General features: G+C 39.7%; 1 protein-coding gene across 3 annotated transcripts in view; it reads left to right on the top strand.

Annotated features, from left to right (window-relative positions):
- ATOSA (atos homolog A) overlaps positions 1-21131 on the top strand; it is a 130780-nt gene that overhangs the window by 99516 nt on the left and 10133 nt on the right. For all 3 annotated transcript variants that reach the window (XM_062205949.1, XM_062205948.1, XM_062205947.1), the window contains exons 7-10: positions 1670-1783; positions 6607-6686; positions 7762-7870; positions 16644-16802. In XM_062205949.1, the coding sequence (XP_062061933.1) occupies positions 1670-1783; positions 6607-6686; positions 7762-7870; positions 16644-16802 (462 nt within the window). The remainder of the gene's footprint in view (positions 1-1669; positions 1784-6606; positions 6687-7761; positions 7871-16643; positions 16803-21131) is intronic.

Here is a 21131-nt window from a genome sequence, read left to right as displayed (position 1 = left end):
AATTCAAACAAAACACATGAGTAAAAATTGGAAAGCAATAATTTGAATCCCGGCTTCACTGACTAGCTGTGAGACCTTGTGCAATTTATATAACCTCTCTAGCCTAAGTTCTCATTTGTAAATTGACATTAGTTGAAGTAACTTGATAGAACCATGAGATGATTAAGTAAGCCAACATGTGTAAATAGAGGCATACAGTAAAAATGGTATATGATAATACTTTAAATAAGCATGTATACAAAAAAGAATCTTAATGGCTTGAAAAATAACATGGCCATAAGAATTGGAATAGGAGAGGGAGGAAGAGGAAGAAGGGTGGGAGGGCAGGTAGGGTGGAAAGAATCACTATGTTCCTAAATTTGTGTTTATGAAATGCATGAGGTTTGTATACCCTAAATAAAAGGTTTCTGGGTGGGGGGGAGAAAAAAAATAACATGGCCAGATCCCTATTAACATCAGAATGGATCATGAAAAGCTAATATATTCTTTTTTAAAAAGATAGATAATAATCTATTTATCTACCTATTATCTACATATCTATTTTTTCAAAGGCAGAGTGTCAGAGACAAAGAGACAGAGACAGAGAGAGAGAGAGAGACAATTTCCATCTGCTGGTTTACTTTCCAAATGTCTGTCATCAGTGTGGGCTGAGCCAAACTATAGCCAGGAGCCCGGAACTTCATGGGGGTCTTGCACATACATGGCAGGAACTCAAACAAACGAACCATCACCTGCTGCTTCTCAGGTATATTAGCAGGGAACTGGATTGGAACTGGATTAGCTGGGATTTAAACTGACACTCCAATGTGAGATGTATCTGTCCTGGCAGCAGCTTAATCCACTATGCTACAACACCCATCCCAAGAGTTAATATAATCTTAAGATCATGGTAGATTTTTGGGACAATTATAATTTTAAGAAATTAGTAACTATCATTTGATTAAACTGCTTATCTTAGAGCCAGATGGGTAGATAAAAACTGGAAACATGGGGGATGGGCATTTAGTTCAGTGGTTAAAACTGCCTAGGGCAGGCACTCACAACCCCTGTCAGAGTGCCTGTGTTCAAGTCAGGCTCCTCTACTTCCAACACAGGATTCTTCTAATGTTCACTCCGGGAGGTAGCAGATGACAGCTCAAGTAATTTGGTTTCTGCCACCCACGTGTAGATGTGGGTGAATTCCAGGCTCCTGACTTTGGTCTGGCCCAAAAATACTGTTAAAAAAGACTTAGTTTATTTCCTATATCATGACCCCCCCCCAAATACATAATGCTGTGATTGGATTTTATATAAATTTGATTTGCAGTATTATATTTCTTTATCAGGCCCTATCAAGTCGTATGCTCTGGAAATCGTTTATGATTTTAACATAGCTTTGTATTTTAGAATATTATAGTAATTTTTCTATCTGTGAGTGGTTTTTATACAAATTAAAGTAAAATATTAGCTTATTAAATGCTTCAGAAAAACTTAGACATTGTTTTCTACTTAGAATTATTTATGTGTGTGGATATAGATGTCAGATACAGGTATGTATCTTTAGCTTCATCACCAGGGATGCATTACCCCAGAATGTATTAAACATTAGGAATAAATAATGTAAAAAACTGCACAAATCCTTTAATGGTATTTGAGTATTACCATTAAAATAGAATTCCTTTCCTAACAGAGGACTACAGTGAAACATTCAAGTGTCTGGCAAAAACACAATTTTCATTCATTGGATGGAACTTCAACCAGAGCCTTTCATCCTCGAACTGGATTGCCTCTCCTTTCAAGTCCTGTAAGCATTTTCTTCTATCTCATGCTTAGAACTTGCAAGCCTCTGAAATATGTACAGATAATTTTATTCAAATTTTAGTTGAAAATACCTAAGTATCTTTAAAATAAATTTCCAGTTGAAAAATATAGCATATTTAATGGCTAGGTGGTAATATGGAAGATAACTAAAAATTGAATAAAAATGAAGTTTGTTCTATTAGGGATATAAAATTTCTCAAATTCTTTAGCCAGTTCTTTTAGTTGTTATAAAACCTAAAAAGAAAAAAGAAGTACCTGGTTTCAGGTAGGTTATATATAAATAGATTGTTATCTTAGTAAGTACTGACACCACCAAGTGGATCACTTGGGAAAAATAATTCATGACTTTTTTACTTGGAACTCATCTACGTAATCATCTTATTTCTATACATATGAATATCCCTACTCCATGTTTGCAAATAGATTTATAGATCTGAGCGCAGTGATTAAAAGCATCACTTTGGAGTCACACTGACTTCACTCTAGCTTGTGACATTAGATAGGTAATGTAATCTCTTTGTAGCCTTGGTTTCCTTGTCTGTAAGTAAGGATGTTAATATCTACCTTAGTGTTCAGCCAGTGATAAGTGTTATTCCTGGCACACAGAGAGCACTCACTGAATAATTGGAATGACTGCCTTTTCAGTTAAACATGACGTAAGCAGTCAGTATCACTGCAGAACTAGAAACCTGATATTTTGTTACTAACATAAGGTAGTTTGTTGATGAGTGTTTTAGTATATTCAAAAAGCATAATGCCTGGAATGTGTTCCAAAAACAGTTACTGGGGCCGGTGCTGTGGCACAGTGGGTTATGGCCCCAGCATCCCATATGGGCCCTAGTTTGACTCCTAGCTACTCTGCTTCTGATCCAGTCCCCCGCTAATGCACCTCGGAGAGCAGCAGAGTATGGCTCAAGGGAGACCCAGAAGAGGCTCCAGACTCCTGGCCTCCATCTGGCCCAGCCCTGACCATTGCAGCCATTTGAGGAGTGAACCAGTAAATGAAAGATCTTTGTCTCTCCCTCTCTCTCTCTGTAATTCTGACTTTCAAATAAATAAATAAATAAATCTTTGAAAAACATAAGAGATCTGGAACTTAAAACTTGGACCATGGCTGTTTATCTTAGAGAAGTTAAATTCTAAACAATTTAAAACAACTCCAAATGTTTGTTTTACCTATGAGATCTTTAATCAGGAGAAAATTTATCAGCATTGAGCTGGCATAAAAACCACTATAGACTTCTAGTCATTATTGATAAATTATTGATATTTCTCGACTGAATTGATACAGGAAGACCCATCTTTCTTCCCAAACTTAGAAATTCTAAATGAAATATAACAACTTCTAATACATAAGAATAGCATAATAACAAGAAACATAAATCCTGGAGTATGAATTTGGGGGAAAATTATGTTCCTTTAGGCCAGGGGTGGGAAATGTCTGGCCCATGAGTTATATAAGGCCAATGAAGTCATGTGGTTTGGTCCTGCCAAGGCAATTGCAGGAAGGACTTGAAATTCAATAAATCAATAGCAGGCTGGTTTTTAAGCTGATAATTTTGTTTGGCCAACATATGATGTTGTAAATATCCAAATGTCCATTGGCAGAACAAAGATTCACTGCCCCTGCTAGACTATCTGAATCCAGTGCAGTACTAGGGTTGAATGCCTCTGTTGGCATAAGAGACAAGGATGCAAGTCTTGAAATTTGAAAGTGGACTCCTTGAGAAGCCAGAAATGGGGAGGACTGGCCTTCCATAAATTGAAGAAGAGAAAAAGATCCCCCCTGTTAACACAAGCATGCATCAGTGAGGTATGGGAGGGGTAGGGAGGAGAAGCCCTCCCCAAAGAATTGGACTTAAACCCAAGACACCCTGGTAGGGGTTTTCAATTTATGCTACCTCTATGTTTAGAGACATCTAGCTAATAAATGGCATAAAAACTAAATTGGAACCCATGAAATAAATTCAGTACCAGCAGAAAAAATATGAAACTATCCCACATCTGTAATCCAGGACACCAAGGGCATATTTTCATAGAAAATACCTCTTTCTAAAGATAATATCAGAGGGAGGCTTGCACTATGGTACAGCAGATTAAACTGCTGACAACAGCACTGACGTCCCATATGGGCACCTGTTCAAGTACTAGCTGCTTCGCTTCTGATCCAGCTCCCTGCTAATGTGCCTGGGAAAACAGTGGAAGATGGCCCATTTCATTGGGCCCCTGCACCCACATGGAAGAACTGAAAGAAGCTCCTGGCTCTTGGCTTTGTCCTGGCTCAGCCCTCGCCATTGAGGCCATTTGGGGAGTGAACCAGTAGAAAAACTCTCTCTCTCTCTCTGCCTCTGCCTTTCTGTAATTCTGCCTTTCAAATAAATAAATAAATCTGTAAAGAATAATAATAATAGGAGCTGGTGCTGTGGTGCAGCAGGTTAAAGTCCCGGCCTACAGAGCTGGCATCCCGTATTGGGGGCACCAGTTTAAGTCCCGGCTGCTCTACTTCTGATCCAGCTCCCTGCTAATGCACCTGGGAAAATAGCAGAGGATGGCTCAAGTCCTTGGGCCCCTGCACCCATGTAGGAGGCCTGGAAGAAGCTCCTGACTCCTGGCTTTGGATCGGCCCAGTTCCAGCCATTTTGACGATTTGAGGAGTGAACCAGTGTATGGAAGACCTCTCTATCCATCTCTCCCTCTCTCTGTAACTCTGCCTCTCTAATTAATTATTATTATTTTTTTTTTTGGACAGGCAGAGTGGACAGTGAGAGAGAGCGAGAGAGACAGAGAGAAAGGTCTTCCTTTTTCCATTGGTTCACCCTCCAATGGCCGCTGTGGCTGGTGCACTGCGCTGATCTGAAGCCAGGAGCCAGGTGCTTCTCCTGGTCTCCCATGTGGGTGCAGGGTCCAAGGACTTGGGCCATCCTCCACTGCACTCCTGGGTCACAGCAGAGAGCTGGCCTGGAAGAGGAGCAACCGGGATAGAATCTGGCGCCCTGACCGGGACTAGAACCCGATGTGCCGGCGCCACAGGTGGAGGATTAGCTTATTGAGCCGCAGCGCCGTCCTAATTAATTAATTTTTAAAAATAATAATTTTGTTTAAAATGTCCTGAAAAATACATAGAGTCAAAAATGGGGACTTAGATGAAGAAACATTTATTTCAGAAAAGGATTAAATAGAAATTCTAGATATGAAGACTTATTTGAAGTACACATACATACACATATATATACACATACATACATATACATACAGGTGGGTTATATAGTGGACTAGAATCAGTCAAGTAGAGATTTAGTGAATGGGTAGAGAATTTTTAAGAAAGCATTTGAAGTATTTCATAGAGAGAAATAAAGATGGTAAGATTTGAAAGAGCTATGGAGGACAAAATATTTTTAATACATCTAGTTCCTTAGTTCCAAAAACATGCATTTTTTATGAACTATTTTCCATGAACTTTATAAGAGCTCCATTTATTCATGAATTTTAGCATTTTTGCACAAAAATAAATCTACTTTTTTTTTAAAGATTTATTTATTTATTTGAAAGTCAGAATTACAGAGAGAGGAGAGGCAGAGAGAAAGTCTTCCATCTGATGGTTCACTCCCCAATTGGACGCAACTGCTGGAGCTGCGCCAATCTGAAGCCAGGAGCTTCCTCCGGGTCTCCCATGTGGGTGCAGGGGCCCAAGGACTTGGGCCATCTTCTACTGCTATCCCAGGCCATAGCAGAAAGCTGGATCGGAAGAGGAGCAGCCAGGACTCTAACCTGCACCCATATGGGATGCCAGCGCTTCAGGCCAGGGCTTTAACCTGCTGCACCATAGTGCTGACCCGTAAATCTACCTTTTAATTACATTTTCCCCATAAACTTTTTGAAGTACCTTCACATTTAATATTGATTCTAGAAACAAAGTTTACTTACATGTTGTATATCATTTTACCTTTAATTCACATTTGAGTCATTTTCAGGATGTTTTGAGTTAAGTGGTAGTTTTATTATTTTTTTTAAGTTTTTCAGTGAGAGGAATGCACAGGAAAGTGAGGGCTTTAATTAGGGAAGAGGGAGAAGTCTAGAAGCTAAGTTGAGTCCATACCAGGCAGAGCAGGACAGGAAGTGACTGAGCACAGCAGCAATGCAAAGGCAGAGAGCAGGCCCTGAGCCACGTGAATGAAGCAAGCATCCAGGCAGGAAAACAGAGTGGGCAGCCCAGCCGGGCAACAAGGGAAGGACCCACCGGATTCCAGGCCTTTTATTTACTCCCAAAGCGGGAGTGGTTACATAGTCTGATTGGCAGGTGAGTGTACAGGTGGGGTAGTTTGTTTTAAATGCAATTTTATATACAATTGTGAGAGCCTTAGCATTCTTGGAAATGTTGCAGTGGTTGGGATGGGACAGTTCTGGCAGGACCCCAGGTTCCTATCTCTGTTTAATTCCTTTTTTCCCTTTTTACTTTAAAGATATGAATTGTGCTCTTTTTCCCCTCAAAATAAAGAAGTACATAAAGCTTAAAAAATTACTTGCTTATTTAGAAAGAGTCCATATAATATTTTATTTTGGGAAAAAGTGGTTCTGCTTCCAAAATGTTGAAACCTAGTAAAAATGCTTTTATATTTCTACTAGTTATTATATATATTTCTACTAGTTAATAAAATGAGAACATAAAGAGAAATGTGTAATAATTATTATTTTAGGTAAGTTGTTTGGAGGGGAATAACATATACTCAACTTTCATTTGGAACATGTTTCAGCAATTCAAGTAAAAATTGCAATCTTTAATGCTACAAATGATTATTTTGTCCTTAGGTTCCTCAAAGGAAAACACAGTCAGGTTACTTTGATCTGGATTCTTCATTACCACATCTGAAAAGCTTATCATCTAGAAGGTATTTAGCTTTAAATTCTTTTTTGTATATAAAATGGAATTTCCAAAAATGCTGGTGTTTCACAATAAATAATTGTCACTCTAACATTCAAAATTGTAGTGTAGTATGACTCTTGATTTTCTGTATGATATTATATACATATAGTTATTCAAGATGAGAAAGGAAGAAATTAAGACCGTGAGTAGCAACTATGCATTGGTTATCATGATATACAAATGGATTGATTTTAGTATTTAATATTTAAGTGAATTTTCTGTTTCTGATCATTAAACTCTACTTCTTATTCCTTTGCAAAAACAAAAAAAAAAAACAACCCAAACAAACAAACAAAAACAAGCCTTGACAGTTTCTTGCACATTGGAAAATAGTACCCTGATTGTATTTTTCAGTTACATATCTTCTGAGATCAGGTGTGTTCAGGGTGGTTGGACTGTAGACTGTTATATAATCTTCCTTTCTAATCTCATTTTTAACTGAAAGTGGGGATTGATATAGAAGTCTGCATTATTATGCAAATGTTTCTAGTAACTATGAGCATATTATAAATTTCACCTTGTAACCTTTTAGAATGATTTTTATGTATACACAATATGTGTGCTTTATCAAATAACATTACAGATTATAAAATATAATAAATAATTTTAAACTTGAAAATTTTTATTTTAAAATTTGATGACATTAATTTTATTATGGTTATGTCGGGTGACATTGTTTGGATTTTCCTAATTTAATTTTGTGCAAAAGTAAATTAGGTAACAGACACTTGGCCTGATGGTTGGGACACCTGCATCCCATGTGAGAGTGCCTGGGTTAAAATCTCAGAGGCACTCCTGATTCTAGCTTCCTACTAATGTAGACCCTGAGAGGCATCAGGGAATGGCTCAGATAGCTAGGGTTCTGCCATCCACATTTGAAACCAGTTTTGAGTTCCCAGACTCCACTATGCAGGCTTTTGGGTAGTGAATTGGTAGATGAGAGATTTCTCTCTGTCTCTCAAAAAATAAGAACAACAAACAAAAGTGAGTGAGAAAGTATTATGGTTAATGTGTTGTTTTGCTGATTTGTTTTTTAATAGTCCTCAACCATGTTTAAACATTGAAGATGATCCAGATATTCATGAAAAGCCGTTTTTGAGTTCTAGTGCCCCACCTATAACAAGTCTTAGTCTTCTTGGAAATTTTGAGGTAATATGTTTTGATACTATTTTATGATTTGAAATTTCTTAATTTCACCTGTGTCTAGGGTGTCATTTATGTCTTTAACTTTGTAAAATGGAATAAATATATTGTCTTTTTCCAAAACCTTGAAATTCTCTTTTTTATTTTTTATTTTTGTGAGAAGGGAAGTTGGAGCAATAGTTGATAGTGATATCTTAGAATTGGATTATCTAGTAAAAGAGATAGAGTGCTTGGGTGAAATCACGTGGGATGAAGTTATCTGACTCCATAGCCAGGAAGTTAGAATTGACCATATCTTTTTCTATGGTAAAATTGTCTCTAGGACTCCATGAAAACTTATGGTGGACTAATAGTAGTAGTTCCTTCATGACAAAGGAGGTTGATATGCAAAATTGAATTATTCTGTGTGTTCTGTTTGTAACTTTTCCATAAAGCTAAAATCTGTTCTATAATCTTACTTCTAAAAATCAGCTGATTGGCCAGCACCACGGCTCAATAGGCTAATCCTCCGCCTGCAGCACCGGCACACCAGGTTCTAGTCCTGGTCAGGGTGCCGGATTCTGTCCCGGTTGCGCCTCTGCCAGTCCAGCTCTCTGCTGTGGCCCGGGAAGGCAGTGGAGGATGGCCCAAGTCCTTGGACCCTGCACCCGTATGGGAGACCAGGAGAAGCACCTGACTCCTGGCTTCGGATCAGCGCGGTGCGCCGGCTGCAACAGCCATTGGAGGGTAAACCAATGGCAAAGGAAGACCTGTCTCTCTCTGTCTCTCTCTCTCTCATTGTCCACTCTGCCTGTCAAAAACATTTTTAAAAAATCAACTGATAAAGATCTTAGATACATGTACTCCTTATTTAATGAGTATTTCTATTAGGATCAGTTGTGTCATTAATTCAGTTGTCTTTAGTTAAGAATCAGGTTAACTTTAAACATGAATCTGTAAATAATATTTTAAAATTGATTTTAATTGGTGAAGTTCTTAGGAGAAAATAATTGAAATTTTGAATTTTTATTAATAATAAAAAGGAGTATTGTAGCACAGTGGATTAAGCTGCTGCTTAGGACATTTGTATCTCATATTGAAATACCTAGAATTAAGTCCTAACTACTTGGCTTCCAATCTTACTTCCTACTAATGCTTCTGAAAAGCAGTACATGATGGCCCAAATACTTGGGTCCCTGCTACCCACATCGGAGTCCCATACAAATTTCTGACTTCGGACTAGCCCAGCCCTAGTTGTTGTAGCCATTTGGGTAGTGAATCAGCAGATGGAAGATACCTCTCTCTCTCTGCCTTCCTTGCTGTCACTCTGCCTTTCAAATAAATAAATATTTAGACATCAAAATAAATAATAAAAAGTTGTATTTTAATATATTAATAGTATGTTTATAGCTATTTTAATTTTGAGGGTATCTTTCAAAGTTTTAATAGAAATAAAAAGGTATTTTATGATAAATTTATCCCTCTTTCATGTCACTTTCTAGGTATCAAGTCAGATGTTTTAAACTATCATAGAATTAAAATTGCATAGGCCATTATAAGGGCCAGGTGCTAAGCAACCTTTCTACTACAAGAAATTTGAGAGGGAAAAAGAGTAGTCTATGTGTGAAAACCCTATAAAAAGGGAAGATGGTTAAATGATTGGTACATTGTTTTCAGAGGATTCTGTTTATGCAGGTATGCATACATTTTTCAAGTGACTTAAGAAATTCAGAATTCTGAGACTATCCATTTCATACATCCACTTATTTGTAAAGATTTATTTATTTAAAAAACAGCATGACAGAGGAGAGACTCAGAAGACTTTTTTTTTTTTTTTTTTTTTTGACAGGCAGAAAGACATCTTCTACCTATTGGTTCCCCCAGTGGCTGGGGCTGGTTCAGGCCAAAGCCAGAAGTCAAGAACTCCATCAAGATTCCCACATGGATGGCAGGAACCCAAGTACATTTACCATCACCCACTGTCTTCCCAGGTGCATTAGCAGGAATCTTGATCAGGAATAAAGTCAAACTGGCTCTCTTAATATGGGATGTAGGCATCCCAGTCAGCAGCTTAACCTGCTGTGCCACAGCACCCACCCCAAACATCCATCTTTTCATGAAGTTGATACTCTGCAATAATTACCATTGATATCTGCTTTGCTTAGTGAATTTGACACTCTGGCCATTTAAAAGGGGGGATGGTATTCTCGCTCCCCCCTTTCTCCCTCTGTAACTCTGACATTCAAATAAATAAAAAGTCTTTACAAAATAATGAAAGAGGGGCTGGCACTGTGGCATAGCGGGTTAAAGCACCAGCCTGCAGTGCCGGCAATCCCATATAGGGCCAGCTGCTCAACTTCCAATCCAGCTCCCTGCTAATGCACCTGGGAAAGGAGCAAAGGATGGCTCAAGTCCTTGGGCCCCTGCACCCATGTAGGAGACCTAGAAGAAGTTCCTGGCTCTTGGCTTTGGATCAGCTCAGCTCCAGCTGTTGGAGCCATTTGGGGAGTGAACCAGTGGATGAAAGACCTTTCTCTCTTTGTCTCTACCTCTCTCTGTAACTCTTTTTCAAATAAATAAAAATAAATCTTTAAAATAATAATAATAATAATAATGATAAAGAGAGGCCAGTGTTGTGGTGTAGCCAGTAAAGTCACTGCCTGCAATGCCAGTATCCCATATGGGTGTCAGCTCATGTCTCAGCTGTTCCACTTCCTATCCAGCTCCCTGCTAATGTCCTGAGAAAAGCAATGGAACATAGCCCAAGTATTTGAGCCCTTGCCACCCAGAAGACCTGGAAAAAGCTCCTGGCTCCTGGCTCCTGGCTTCAGCCTGGCCCAGTTCTGGCTGCTGTGGCCAACTGGGGAATGAACCAGCGGACAGAAGATCTCTCTCTGGTTCTCCCCATCTACCTGTAACTTTGATTTTCAAATAAGTAAATAGATCTTAAACAAACAGGTCGGTGCCGTGGCTCAATAGGCTAATCCTCCGCCTTGCGGCGCCGGCACACCAGGTTCTAGTCCCGGTTGGGGCGCCGGATTCTGTCCCGGTTGCCCCTCTTCCAGGCCAACTCTCTGCTGTGGCCCGGGAGTGCAGTGGAGGATGGCCCAAGTCCTTGGGCCCTGCACCAGCATGGGAGACCAGGAGAAGCACCTGGCTCCTGCCTTTGGATCAGCACGGTGTGTCGGCTGCAGCGCGTTGGCCGCGGTGGTCATTAGAGGGTGAACCAACGGCAAAGGAAGACCTTTCTCTCTGTCTCTCTCTCTCACTGTCCACTCTGCCTGTCAAAAAAGAAAAAACAAAAAAAGAAACAAAAGCAAGGAGGTGGAGGATAGACTTTAATTATTAACTTGGCATATTGGTCTTGTTTCATGAAACAGGGAAAAGTCTTAGTCCTATAATGTTGTTAAGGATAATCTTGATATTTTGGTATTATTTGTGCAGCCTTAGATAATTTCTATAAATAACATGACCAAGAATAGTAGCCAAATAAAAGGCTGTCCATCTGATTTCTGTGGCTAATTAGTCATCTTTTATTGCCACCATTTAGAGTTTTCTACTATAAAACCTGTCGTATCTATTCCTGTGATTCCCTTCTTCTGTCAGTTCAGTCCAGTATAATATTATCAATAATCAGAAATGAGTTATTTTTCCCATATGAAGGAATTGCACTGTCACTATAAAATATCTTGTTTTTGCTATAATTTTATATAAATGGGCTTATATTTTCTCTTGGAACACTGGTTTGGTGACTTCTTTCACTCACCATCATTATTTTGAGATTATCCATGTTGTCCTGTGTATTAGATTCTACAAAATATTCCTTTTTATTATTGTTGTGCAGATATGCCACAATCTGTTCATTTACCTGATTCTAGAAATTTAGACTGTCTCTCGTTCTTGGCTAGCAAAAATAAACTACAGCTAAATTCATGTATTAATTTTTGTGTGGACATAAATTTTCATTTTGAAAAGAATAGAAAGTCTGTGTAGGGGCCAGTGCTGTGGCATAGTAGGTAAAGCCACCACCTGCAGTGCCTGTATCCCATATGGACTCCAGTTGAATCACAGCTGCTCCACTTATGATGCAGCTCCCACTCGTGTGCCTGAGAAAGCAGCAGAGAATGGCCCAGGGCCCAAGTCCTTGGGCCCCTGCACCCATATTGGAGACCCAGAAGAAGCTCCTGGCTCCTGACTTAAGCCTGGCCCAGCCCTAGCCATCGCTGTGATCTGGGGAGTGAATCAGTGGATGGGAGATCTCTGTGTATCTCTCTGCCTCTGCTTCTCCTTCTTTCTCTTTCAAATAAATAAATAACTCTTAAAAAAATCTGAGTAGTAGGGTAGTTGTATGTATAACTCTTCAAGAAACTACCCAGGGGGAGGCACTGTGGCATAGCAGGTAAAGCTGCAGCCTCCAGTGCAGGCATCCCATATAGGCACTGGTTTGGGTTCCAGCTGCTCCTCTTCCCATCCAGCTCTCTGCTATAGTCTGGTAAAGCAGTTGAAGACATTCCAAGACCTTGGGCCCCTACACCTGTGTGGGAGACTTGGAAGAAACTCCGGGATCCTGGCTTCGGATTGGCTGTTGTGGCCAGTTGGGGAGTGAACCAGTGAATGGAAGATATCTCTCTCTCTCTCTCTCTCTCTCTCTCTCTCTCTCTCTCTCTCCTTCCCCTTCCCCTTCCTCTTCCCCTTCCCCTTCCCCTTCCCCTTCCCCTTCCCCTTCTTTCTCTGTGTAACTCTGACTTTCAAATAAATAAATCTTAAAAAAAAAAAAAAAGGCCGGCGCCGCGGCTCACTAGGCTAATCCTCCACCTTGCGGCGCCAGCACACCGGGTTCTAGTCCCGGTCGGGGCACCGATCCTGTCCTGGTTGCCCCTCTTCCAGGCCAGCTCTCTGCTGTGGCCGGGGAGTGCAGTGGAGGATGGCCCAAGTCCTTGGGCCCTGCACCCCATGGGAGACCAGGATAGGCACCTGGCTCCTGCCATCGGATCAACGCGGTGCGCCGGCCGCAGCGCGCCTACCGCGGCGGCCATTGGAGGGTGAACCAACGGCAAAAAGGAAGACCTTTCTCTCTGTCTCTCTCTCTCTCTCTGTGTCCACTCTGCCTGTCAAAAAAAAAAAGAAACTACCAAACTATTTTCCAAAGTGGCTGTGCCATATTTTAATTGTTACCAGTATTTTGTGAGAGTTCAAGCTCCTCTACATCCTGGCCACTGTTTGTAATAGGCAGTCATTTTCATTTTAATTATTATGGTTTTAATTTGTATTTGCCTAATGAATAATCACATTGAACCTCTTTTTCAGTGCTTCTTGCCATATAGGCACATATATTTTCCAACTATTTTCTTCAAGACTGAAGTTTGGCTTTATGTTTTTGGAGCACTGTGTTTGGAAGAACAAAAGATTTTAACTTTTCTGAGGCCTAATTTATTATTTTCTTTCATATATCTTGCTTTTGATGTTGTGTTTTGAAAAGTCCTTGCCTAGGCCTAGTCTTTTTTACTTTGGCACTGTTGATATTTTAGCTAGATAATTATTTATTACAAGGGGGCTGTCTGCATTCCAGAATGTTGAGCAGAATCGTAGACCTTAACTTACTTGATCCCAACAGTAGTATACTCTTGATGAGCAAGCAAAGAATGTTTCCAAACATTGCCCTGTGTCCCCTAGTTGAGAACCTAACCCAAGGTCACAAAGATTTTCTTTTAAAAGTTTGTATTTTTATTTTAATTTTTTAAAGGTTTTATTATTTGAGAGATGGAGTTACAGAGAGAGGGAGAGGCAGAGAGAAAGATCCTCCATTTGCCAGTTCACTCCCCAAATAGCTGCAACAGCCAGAGCTGAGCTGACCCAAAGCCAGCGGCCCAGGAGCTTCTTCCTGGTCTCCCATGTGAATGCAGTGGCTCAAGCACATAGGGCAACTTCTACTGCTTTTCCAGGTCATAGCAGAGAGCTGGATGAGAAGAGGAGCAGCTGAAATGTGAACTAGTGCCCATAGAGGAAGCTGGTGCCATAGGTTTAGCCCATTACGCTACAGCACTGGCCCCTAGAAGTTTTTTTCACATTTAGATATGTGATCTATTTTAATTTTTGTATATGATCTGAGATGTGTGGTCAAGGTTCATTTTTATGCATATAGATGTCTAATTTTCTAGTCTTGAAATCAGAGAGTATGAATGCTAACTTTGTTGTTCTTTCCCAAAATTACTTCAACTCGTTTAGTTCCTTTGTCTTTTGGTATAAATCAGCTTGTCTGTTTCTATAAAATAGGCTGGTGAGATTTTATGTGGGTTGCATTTGTGGAGACCAATTTGTGGGAAATTGATATTTGAAGATGTTAAACCTACCAATCCATCAAGTTTATTCATTTACATATTCTTTTATTTCATAAGTTTTTTAAAGATTTATTTTTATTTGTTTGAAAGGCAGAGTTAGAGAGAGAGAGAGAAAGATCTTCCATTTGCTGGTTCACTCCCCAAATGGCTGCAATGGCCAACGCTGGGAGCCTTGAGCTTCTTTCGGGTCTCCCACATGAGTGCAGAGGCCCACCTTGGGCCATCTTCTGCTCTTCGAAGGCGTGTTAGCTGGGAGATGGATTACGACTGGAGCAGCCAGGACTCGAACTGGCACCCATATGAGATGCTGGGATTGCAGGCTGTGGCATTACCTGCTATGTCACAACGCTGGCACCTTTCATCAGTTTTTTTATAGTTTTCAGGATACAGAATTTTGGCATACTTTCATAAAGTTATACATGAGTATTTCATGTTTTCTGATGTTATTATAAATCATACATATAAATTAATTCCCTGTTCATTGCTAGTATAATCAAATATGAGTTGTATGCATGTGTGACATCTGTGATCTTGCTTATTAGTTCACTTGATCTTGTTAAAGATTCTGTGCAGGTTTTTTTTTTAATGTGGACAATCATATCATTTACAAATAAGGACAGTTTTATTTGTTATTCTGCCTGTGTACTCTGTGCTAATGTATTAAATTCAAAAAGCTTTAAATTATCTTAGATAAAGTTAGCAACAATTATTGATTGTTCATTTTATCCACAAGCATTTCTCTATTTGCTTTTCCTAGGAAAATTTTGTCTGTATTTGGAATAGGTTTCTTATTTAAGAAACATTTTGAGATCACCCTACTATGTGTTGTGCTGTATGCTTGGAATATAATGCTAAATGATGAAGTTCCTGCCTTAGAGAGATTTATAGTCTATTGGAGAAGAAGGAAATAGAAATAATTCATAAACCCAGGTCCTCAGTACTTACACATCTACTGTTTTTTGCTAAAGGAATTGGGGAAAGCTTTACTGAGAAATGGTCACTTGAACTTGGTAAGAAAAGATATGCAGGAATTTGCCAAGTGAAATTATACGTGACATGGGAAATAGCAAGTAAAAAGATCGGGTGGAGTTGAAATGCATGACCTGGAACTGGATCATGGGGCTCTGTGCATTAAGGGGGTGATGGGGGTGATGAGGAGGTAAGGTGGAGTAGAGTAGCACTTAGATGCCATGCTGTGGAGCTTTGACTTTATTCTACAGAAAACAGGAAAACAATGTTTTTAAGCTGGTGAATGATATAAGACTTTTTTTTTTTTTTAAATAAAAGACTGTGATAGTAGTACAAAGAATTCACTAGGGAGTGACAGACTATAATTAGATTTTGCATTTGTTTGTATGAGAAATCGTGAGGATCTGACCTTGGTTAGTGGTGGTAGGGATAAAGAAGACTCCTTGAGACGGAGGGTAAAATCAGAAGGGTATAGATTGGATTGGTTGTAGTGCAGGAAGGAAATAATAGAGGGCTGGTTGTAATACAGGTCGTTGGTCTTATCTTTTTGACCAGATTTTAGTACAGCTGATGCATCACTGTTTCCAATTTAGATTGTACAGACCATTGGAATCATGAGAGTTTGTAGTGTTTCTATTCAAATAATTACTAGAGGAATGCTACTCACATTTCATAATATATACAGGTATGTGTTGAAAGCTTCTGAGGGTTTCAAGTGTTTCTCATATCTGAAAAGTCTTAAGTATTGAAATGTGACTGGGTTTCTGAAGGATGGATTAGGAACTTCTCTATTGTTTGTATTTCTGTACTCTTAAGGTTTTTCTAGTGCACATTTATCCTTTTTAAAATTAAGCAGTACAACACAGGTCACCTGCAACTACATTTTTAAAAGAAGCAATTATTTTTCAGCTAAGGTTCTAAGTGCTTGGCTTCCTCTTTTTATGGAACTTTGGCATGTTACCTGTTAAATTCCAAGGGTTTTTCTATGCCTAGCATCATGAATAGGCACTGTGAGAAAGAAACAGCAGCTCTCGTAGGACATATTTTTAATTTACATACAGATATAAAAATAACATATTAAACAGTTAGGTCTAACCAGTGGTGCAGTTCTAAGAGAGAAATTGGAATTTCACTTGGAATAGTGTGGTTGAAGATTGGTAGGAGATGGGATTTGATGTCAAGATAGATGAACAGGATGTGAGGGCGATCTGGCTGCGACATCTGTCACCCCATTGATCACCGGGTGGATTTGGCTGATCTGGCTGGCTAGGCGGGTGTCCCCTTCCTACTCCACCGCTCCTTATGCGTCCCTCCTGAAAGCTGTGCACTTGTTCGAAGAGGACGATCTTGCCCACTAGAGGAGGACCGGTCTTCCGTCAAGGGTGTACGAGTAGCTGCGCTCCCTTGCTAGAACCTCCAAACAAGCTCTCAAAATAGATGAACAAATATATTAATTTTTCTAATTGCTTTTTTTTAACATTTTTTTCTTCTAGGAATCTGTCTTGAACTATCGTTTAGATCCTCTCGGCATTGTTGATGGTTTTACTGCTGAGGTTGGGGCAAGTGGTGTTTTCTGCCCCACACATTTGACTCTTCCAGTTGAAGTGTCATTCTACAGTGTTTCGGATGATAATGCTCCCTCTCCTTATATGGCAAGTATTTTTAAAATTGTCTTTTTCTGCCAAAATGAACCTACTTAATGACAAATGTCTTTAAGTGTTTTTGTGCAATGCCTAAAAGTATAAAGTATTCCCTGAGGGAAAATTGTAAGCTGAATACAGAGTAATATACCAAAATAACACCTCACAACTTCTTTCTAAAGTAGCTTAAATATCAGATTACCCCTTTTGCATTTGAGAATGGTGCTGAAAATTTACTTGTTTCTATGTGATTCAGAAAAAAAAAAAAGATAAAAATTGATTAGTGAGTTTCAGTCTTGTGGCACAGTGGGTTAAGCTGCCATCTACAGCACCAGCATCACATATGGGCACCAATTCAAGTCCCAGCTTCTCTACTTCTGAACCAGCTCCCTGAGGATGTACCTGGGAAAGCAGTGGAAGATGGCCCAAGTAATTTGGGCCCCTAGACTCACAAGGGAGACCCAGATGAAGTTCTTGACTACTGGCTTTGGCCTGGCCCAGCCATGGCCGTTGCGGCCATTTGGGAAGTGAACCAGCAGATAGAAGACAATTCTCTTCCTCCCTCCCTTCATCCCTCTCTCCCCCTCTCTCTCTCTCTTTCTCCCTTCTGTAACTCTGACTTTCAAATAAGTAAATAAATAAGTCTTAGAAAATTGATTATTGACACCATAATTTCATTTTACTGGTTTCATACAAATTCTTGTGTGCTTTCTGTGCACTCTCATCATACAAGGGTTGCTTCCCAATGTGATCCTTATCCCAGTGGAGTTTAGGTAAGAGTTTGTTGGCCTAAGGCTCATATAAGGCCTTTCTGCTCCCCTTTTTCCTGTGTGGTTTTCAGATCTTTACTTTCTGATCCTAAAGTTCTTTTAGAATACCGCTGTTTCTGGGGCTATTGTTGTGGTGTAGTGGGTAAAGCTTCTGCCTGCAATGCAGGCATCCCATTTGGGTACAGGTTCATGTCCTGGCTGCTCCACTTCCAATCCAGCTTCCAGTTACTGGCCTGGAAAAAGCAGCTGAAGATGGCCCAAGTACTTGAACCCCTACCACTTACGTGGGAGACTTGGATAAAGCTTCTGGTATTAGCCTGGCCCAGCACTGGCCATTGCTGCCTCCTAGGGAGAGAACCAGCAATGGAAGATCTCCCTTTCTCTGTTACTCTTTTTTTTTAATAAGAACTTTTTTTTTTTTAAAGATTTTATTTATTTGAAAGAGTTACAGAGAGAGGTAGAGACAGAGAGAAAGGGCTTCCATCCACTGGTTCACTCCCCAGATGGCCACAACGGCTGGAGCTGCACCAATCTGAAGCCAGGAGCCAGGAGCTTCTTCCAGGTCTCCCACATAGGTTCAGGGGCCCAAGGACTTGGGCCATCTCCTACTGCTTTCCTAGGCCAAAGCAGAGAGTTGGATCAGAAGAGGAGCAGCCAGGACTCGAACTGGTGTCCATTGCCCATATGGGATGTCGGCGCTTCAGTCCAAGGCTTTAACCCGCTGCACCACAGCACCAGCCTGTCTCTGTAACTCTTTCAAATAAATAAATAAATCTTAAAACAGAATAAATGAATACTAACTCTTTCTGACTCAAGCCAATGTCTTAGTGGAAAGTTAAAGAGCTAAGGAGAATTAGAGCACAGCCTTGAACATTAAGATCAGTCCTATGATTTCACTTTTCCAGTGTTTTATTCCAATGTATTATAGGTAAAATAAGCCTTCAAATGGAAAAATGATATAGAATTCTGGTGTATGATTAGTATCACAAAACTTCCAAAAAGCAAAGAAGAATAAGTGACTAGCAATGGAAGTCTATAAAAAGTTTACAGTGGTAGTATCATATTTGAAATCAAAAGTGAGTTTTTATGTTAGGCCTTACACCGGGAAATACAAATCACTATAGACATGGTTTTCTAACTTGTAACCTGGTCCAACTGGTTCCACTGCCATGCCTTCTAGGTTTTAGCAACAGTATCTTTTGTAATTAGTAAAAACTGAGAACAGAGACTTGTGCATAATGAGGGGAGGGACAACAGAGAGGAAGAGAAACTACTTTTTAGGGACTTAAATATGGCCTCCTTGTTATTGGCCCAATTTTCTCAAGTAAGATTATTTAAATTTTCTCCAGTTTAAAGGTGAAACTTTGAGTCAAGAACTTTGTCAGTTTCAGTTTGATAGGAAAAGAAAATTGATGTCTACTCATTTTTTTCAAAGTTTTCTCAAAAATATTTATATGTATAGAGGATAATCCTGAAAATACACAACATTGGTTATTATCAAATAATAACAGAACCTCCCCTCCCCCCGAAACTTACCTAAGTATCTCATTTACCAGCTGTTATTTATATGTTGTAGAAAGATGGCCCTACTTTTCCAGTATGCTTTTGGAAAAATTACTGCTAATTTTTGACAGTTAATAAAGTAGAAATTGCTATTAACATAAGTTAAGTACTAGAATAAATGCCTATCATACTGGGATACTTATAATACTAGAAGTCAGCTATAAAGACACCAATATTTCTTTACTAGGATACCTTGAAGTCTCATCAGTTTCACATTTTCTGTTGGCACATAGTAAAATGGGATAGAAAGTTAAAATCTTAAACACTATAATCCCTTTTTTTTTTTTTTTTAAGATTTCATCTATTTATTTGAGAGGTAGAGTTACAGAGAGAGGAAGAAGCAGAGAGAGAGAGGTCTTCCATCCACTGGTTTACTCCCCAAATGGCCACAATGCCCAGAGCTTGGCCTATCCGAAGCCAGAAACCAAGAGCTTCTTCCAGGTCTCCCATGTGGGTGCAAGGGCCCAAGCACTTGGGCCATCTTCTACTGCTTTCCAAGGCTATAAGCAGAGAGCTGGATTGGAAGAGGAGCAGCCAGGACAAGAACAAGCACTTACATGGTATGCTGGCACCACAGGCAGAGGCCGACTACACCAGAGCGCTGGCCCTGTTCTGTCATTTCTCAACAGAATCCCTGGTGACCATTAGGGTGATTTAGAAATAGGATAAAAAAGTGATTTGGCTTAAAGTCAGCCTAAGTAATTATCTTTGAGAGAAATTCATAAGCAAGAGGTAATTTGAACTGTGTATGAAAAAGCAGCACATTAATCTTTGACTTTGATCGATATTTTTAAAAAATAAAGTATTAGGGATATAAAATATGTTGTCACTGTATTTATAAAGTATATGGATATATACATATGATCACCAAATTTGAATAAGTATTGGAAAGGATATAAATGAGGTTAGTGTTTTGAGTTCATTTATCCTTTTAAGAATCTCTGACTTCCTTTTCTCTGATATTCTTTAATCAACTATCTCTATCCCTATTTTTTTTTGTCTAAGTCGCTTTACTTATTAGAAATAAGTTCCCTTTGTGAATGGCCTTGTTCAAATCTCTTTGGGGGTGGGGGAGAAGGAGAGGAGAGAGGGAGAGAGGGTAAGGGAGAGAGAGGTTCCCACTTGCATGGCAGGGGCCTAAGTATTTGAGCCATCTTCTGCTGCTTTCCTAAATGAGAAGTGGGGGCTGGATTGGAAGTAGAGCAACCAGGACTCAAACCACGCCCAGATGTGAGATGGAGGGCATTGCAAGCAATGAGCCACAGTGCCAACTCTGCAGTCTAGATCTTAGACCACAAATCTTTTCTCCTGTAAGTTAATATAATTACTTTTGTTCTTTAGGAAATATTTTTTATCTTTGGGTAGGTTAGTCTGTTTTCAAAGGACTTACTATGTTTTATAAGATAATATATAGCATGGATCAGCAGAACTGAGACACAAAACTTCTTTTTATTACTCTAATAGTAACCTATTACTCTACTGGTAACTTTGAGAATTTGCATCACAAATTACACAAATGACTAACAAAGGTAAAGTTCTAGCACAAAAAATTCTATCTTGTGGTGTAAAGGTGGTGTAGAACTTTACATCAAGTAATTCCTTCAAGACTGACCCAGAGCCATGTAATTTCTCAATTCAGAATGAGTAGTAAAAATGTTTTGCAGTTGTTTTATGACAAGATTTAGCTGTTTAGAAGCTATTATATGGTGAAACCAGGCAAAATAGCTAAAGCAGATGTGTCAATAGCAAATCTAGGCTGTGACATGCAGTTTTTCATATTATCAGGGCCATGTATGATTTCCATTTCTAATGAACCAAATCAAGATAGACTTCTGGCCGGCACCGCGGCTCAATAGGCTAATCCTCCACCTTGCGGCGCCGGCACACCGGGTTCTAGTCCTGGTCAGGGCACCAATCCTGTCCCGGTTGCCCCTCTTCCAGGCCAGCTCTCTGCTGTGGCCAGGGAGTGCAGTGGAGGATGGCCCGGGTGCTTGGGCCCTGCACCCCA

Source organism: Lepus europaeus, chromosome 11, assembly GCF_033115175.1.
Source record: "Lepus europaeus isolate LE1 chromosome 11, mLepTim1.pri, whole genome shotgun sequence".
In the NCBI taxonomy this organism is placed as follows: domain Eukaryota; kingdom Metazoa; phylum Chordata; class Mammalia; order Lagomorpha; family Leporidae; genus Lepus; species Lepus europaeus.
This window is presented reverse-complemented; position numbering and strand designations above follow the sequence as displayed.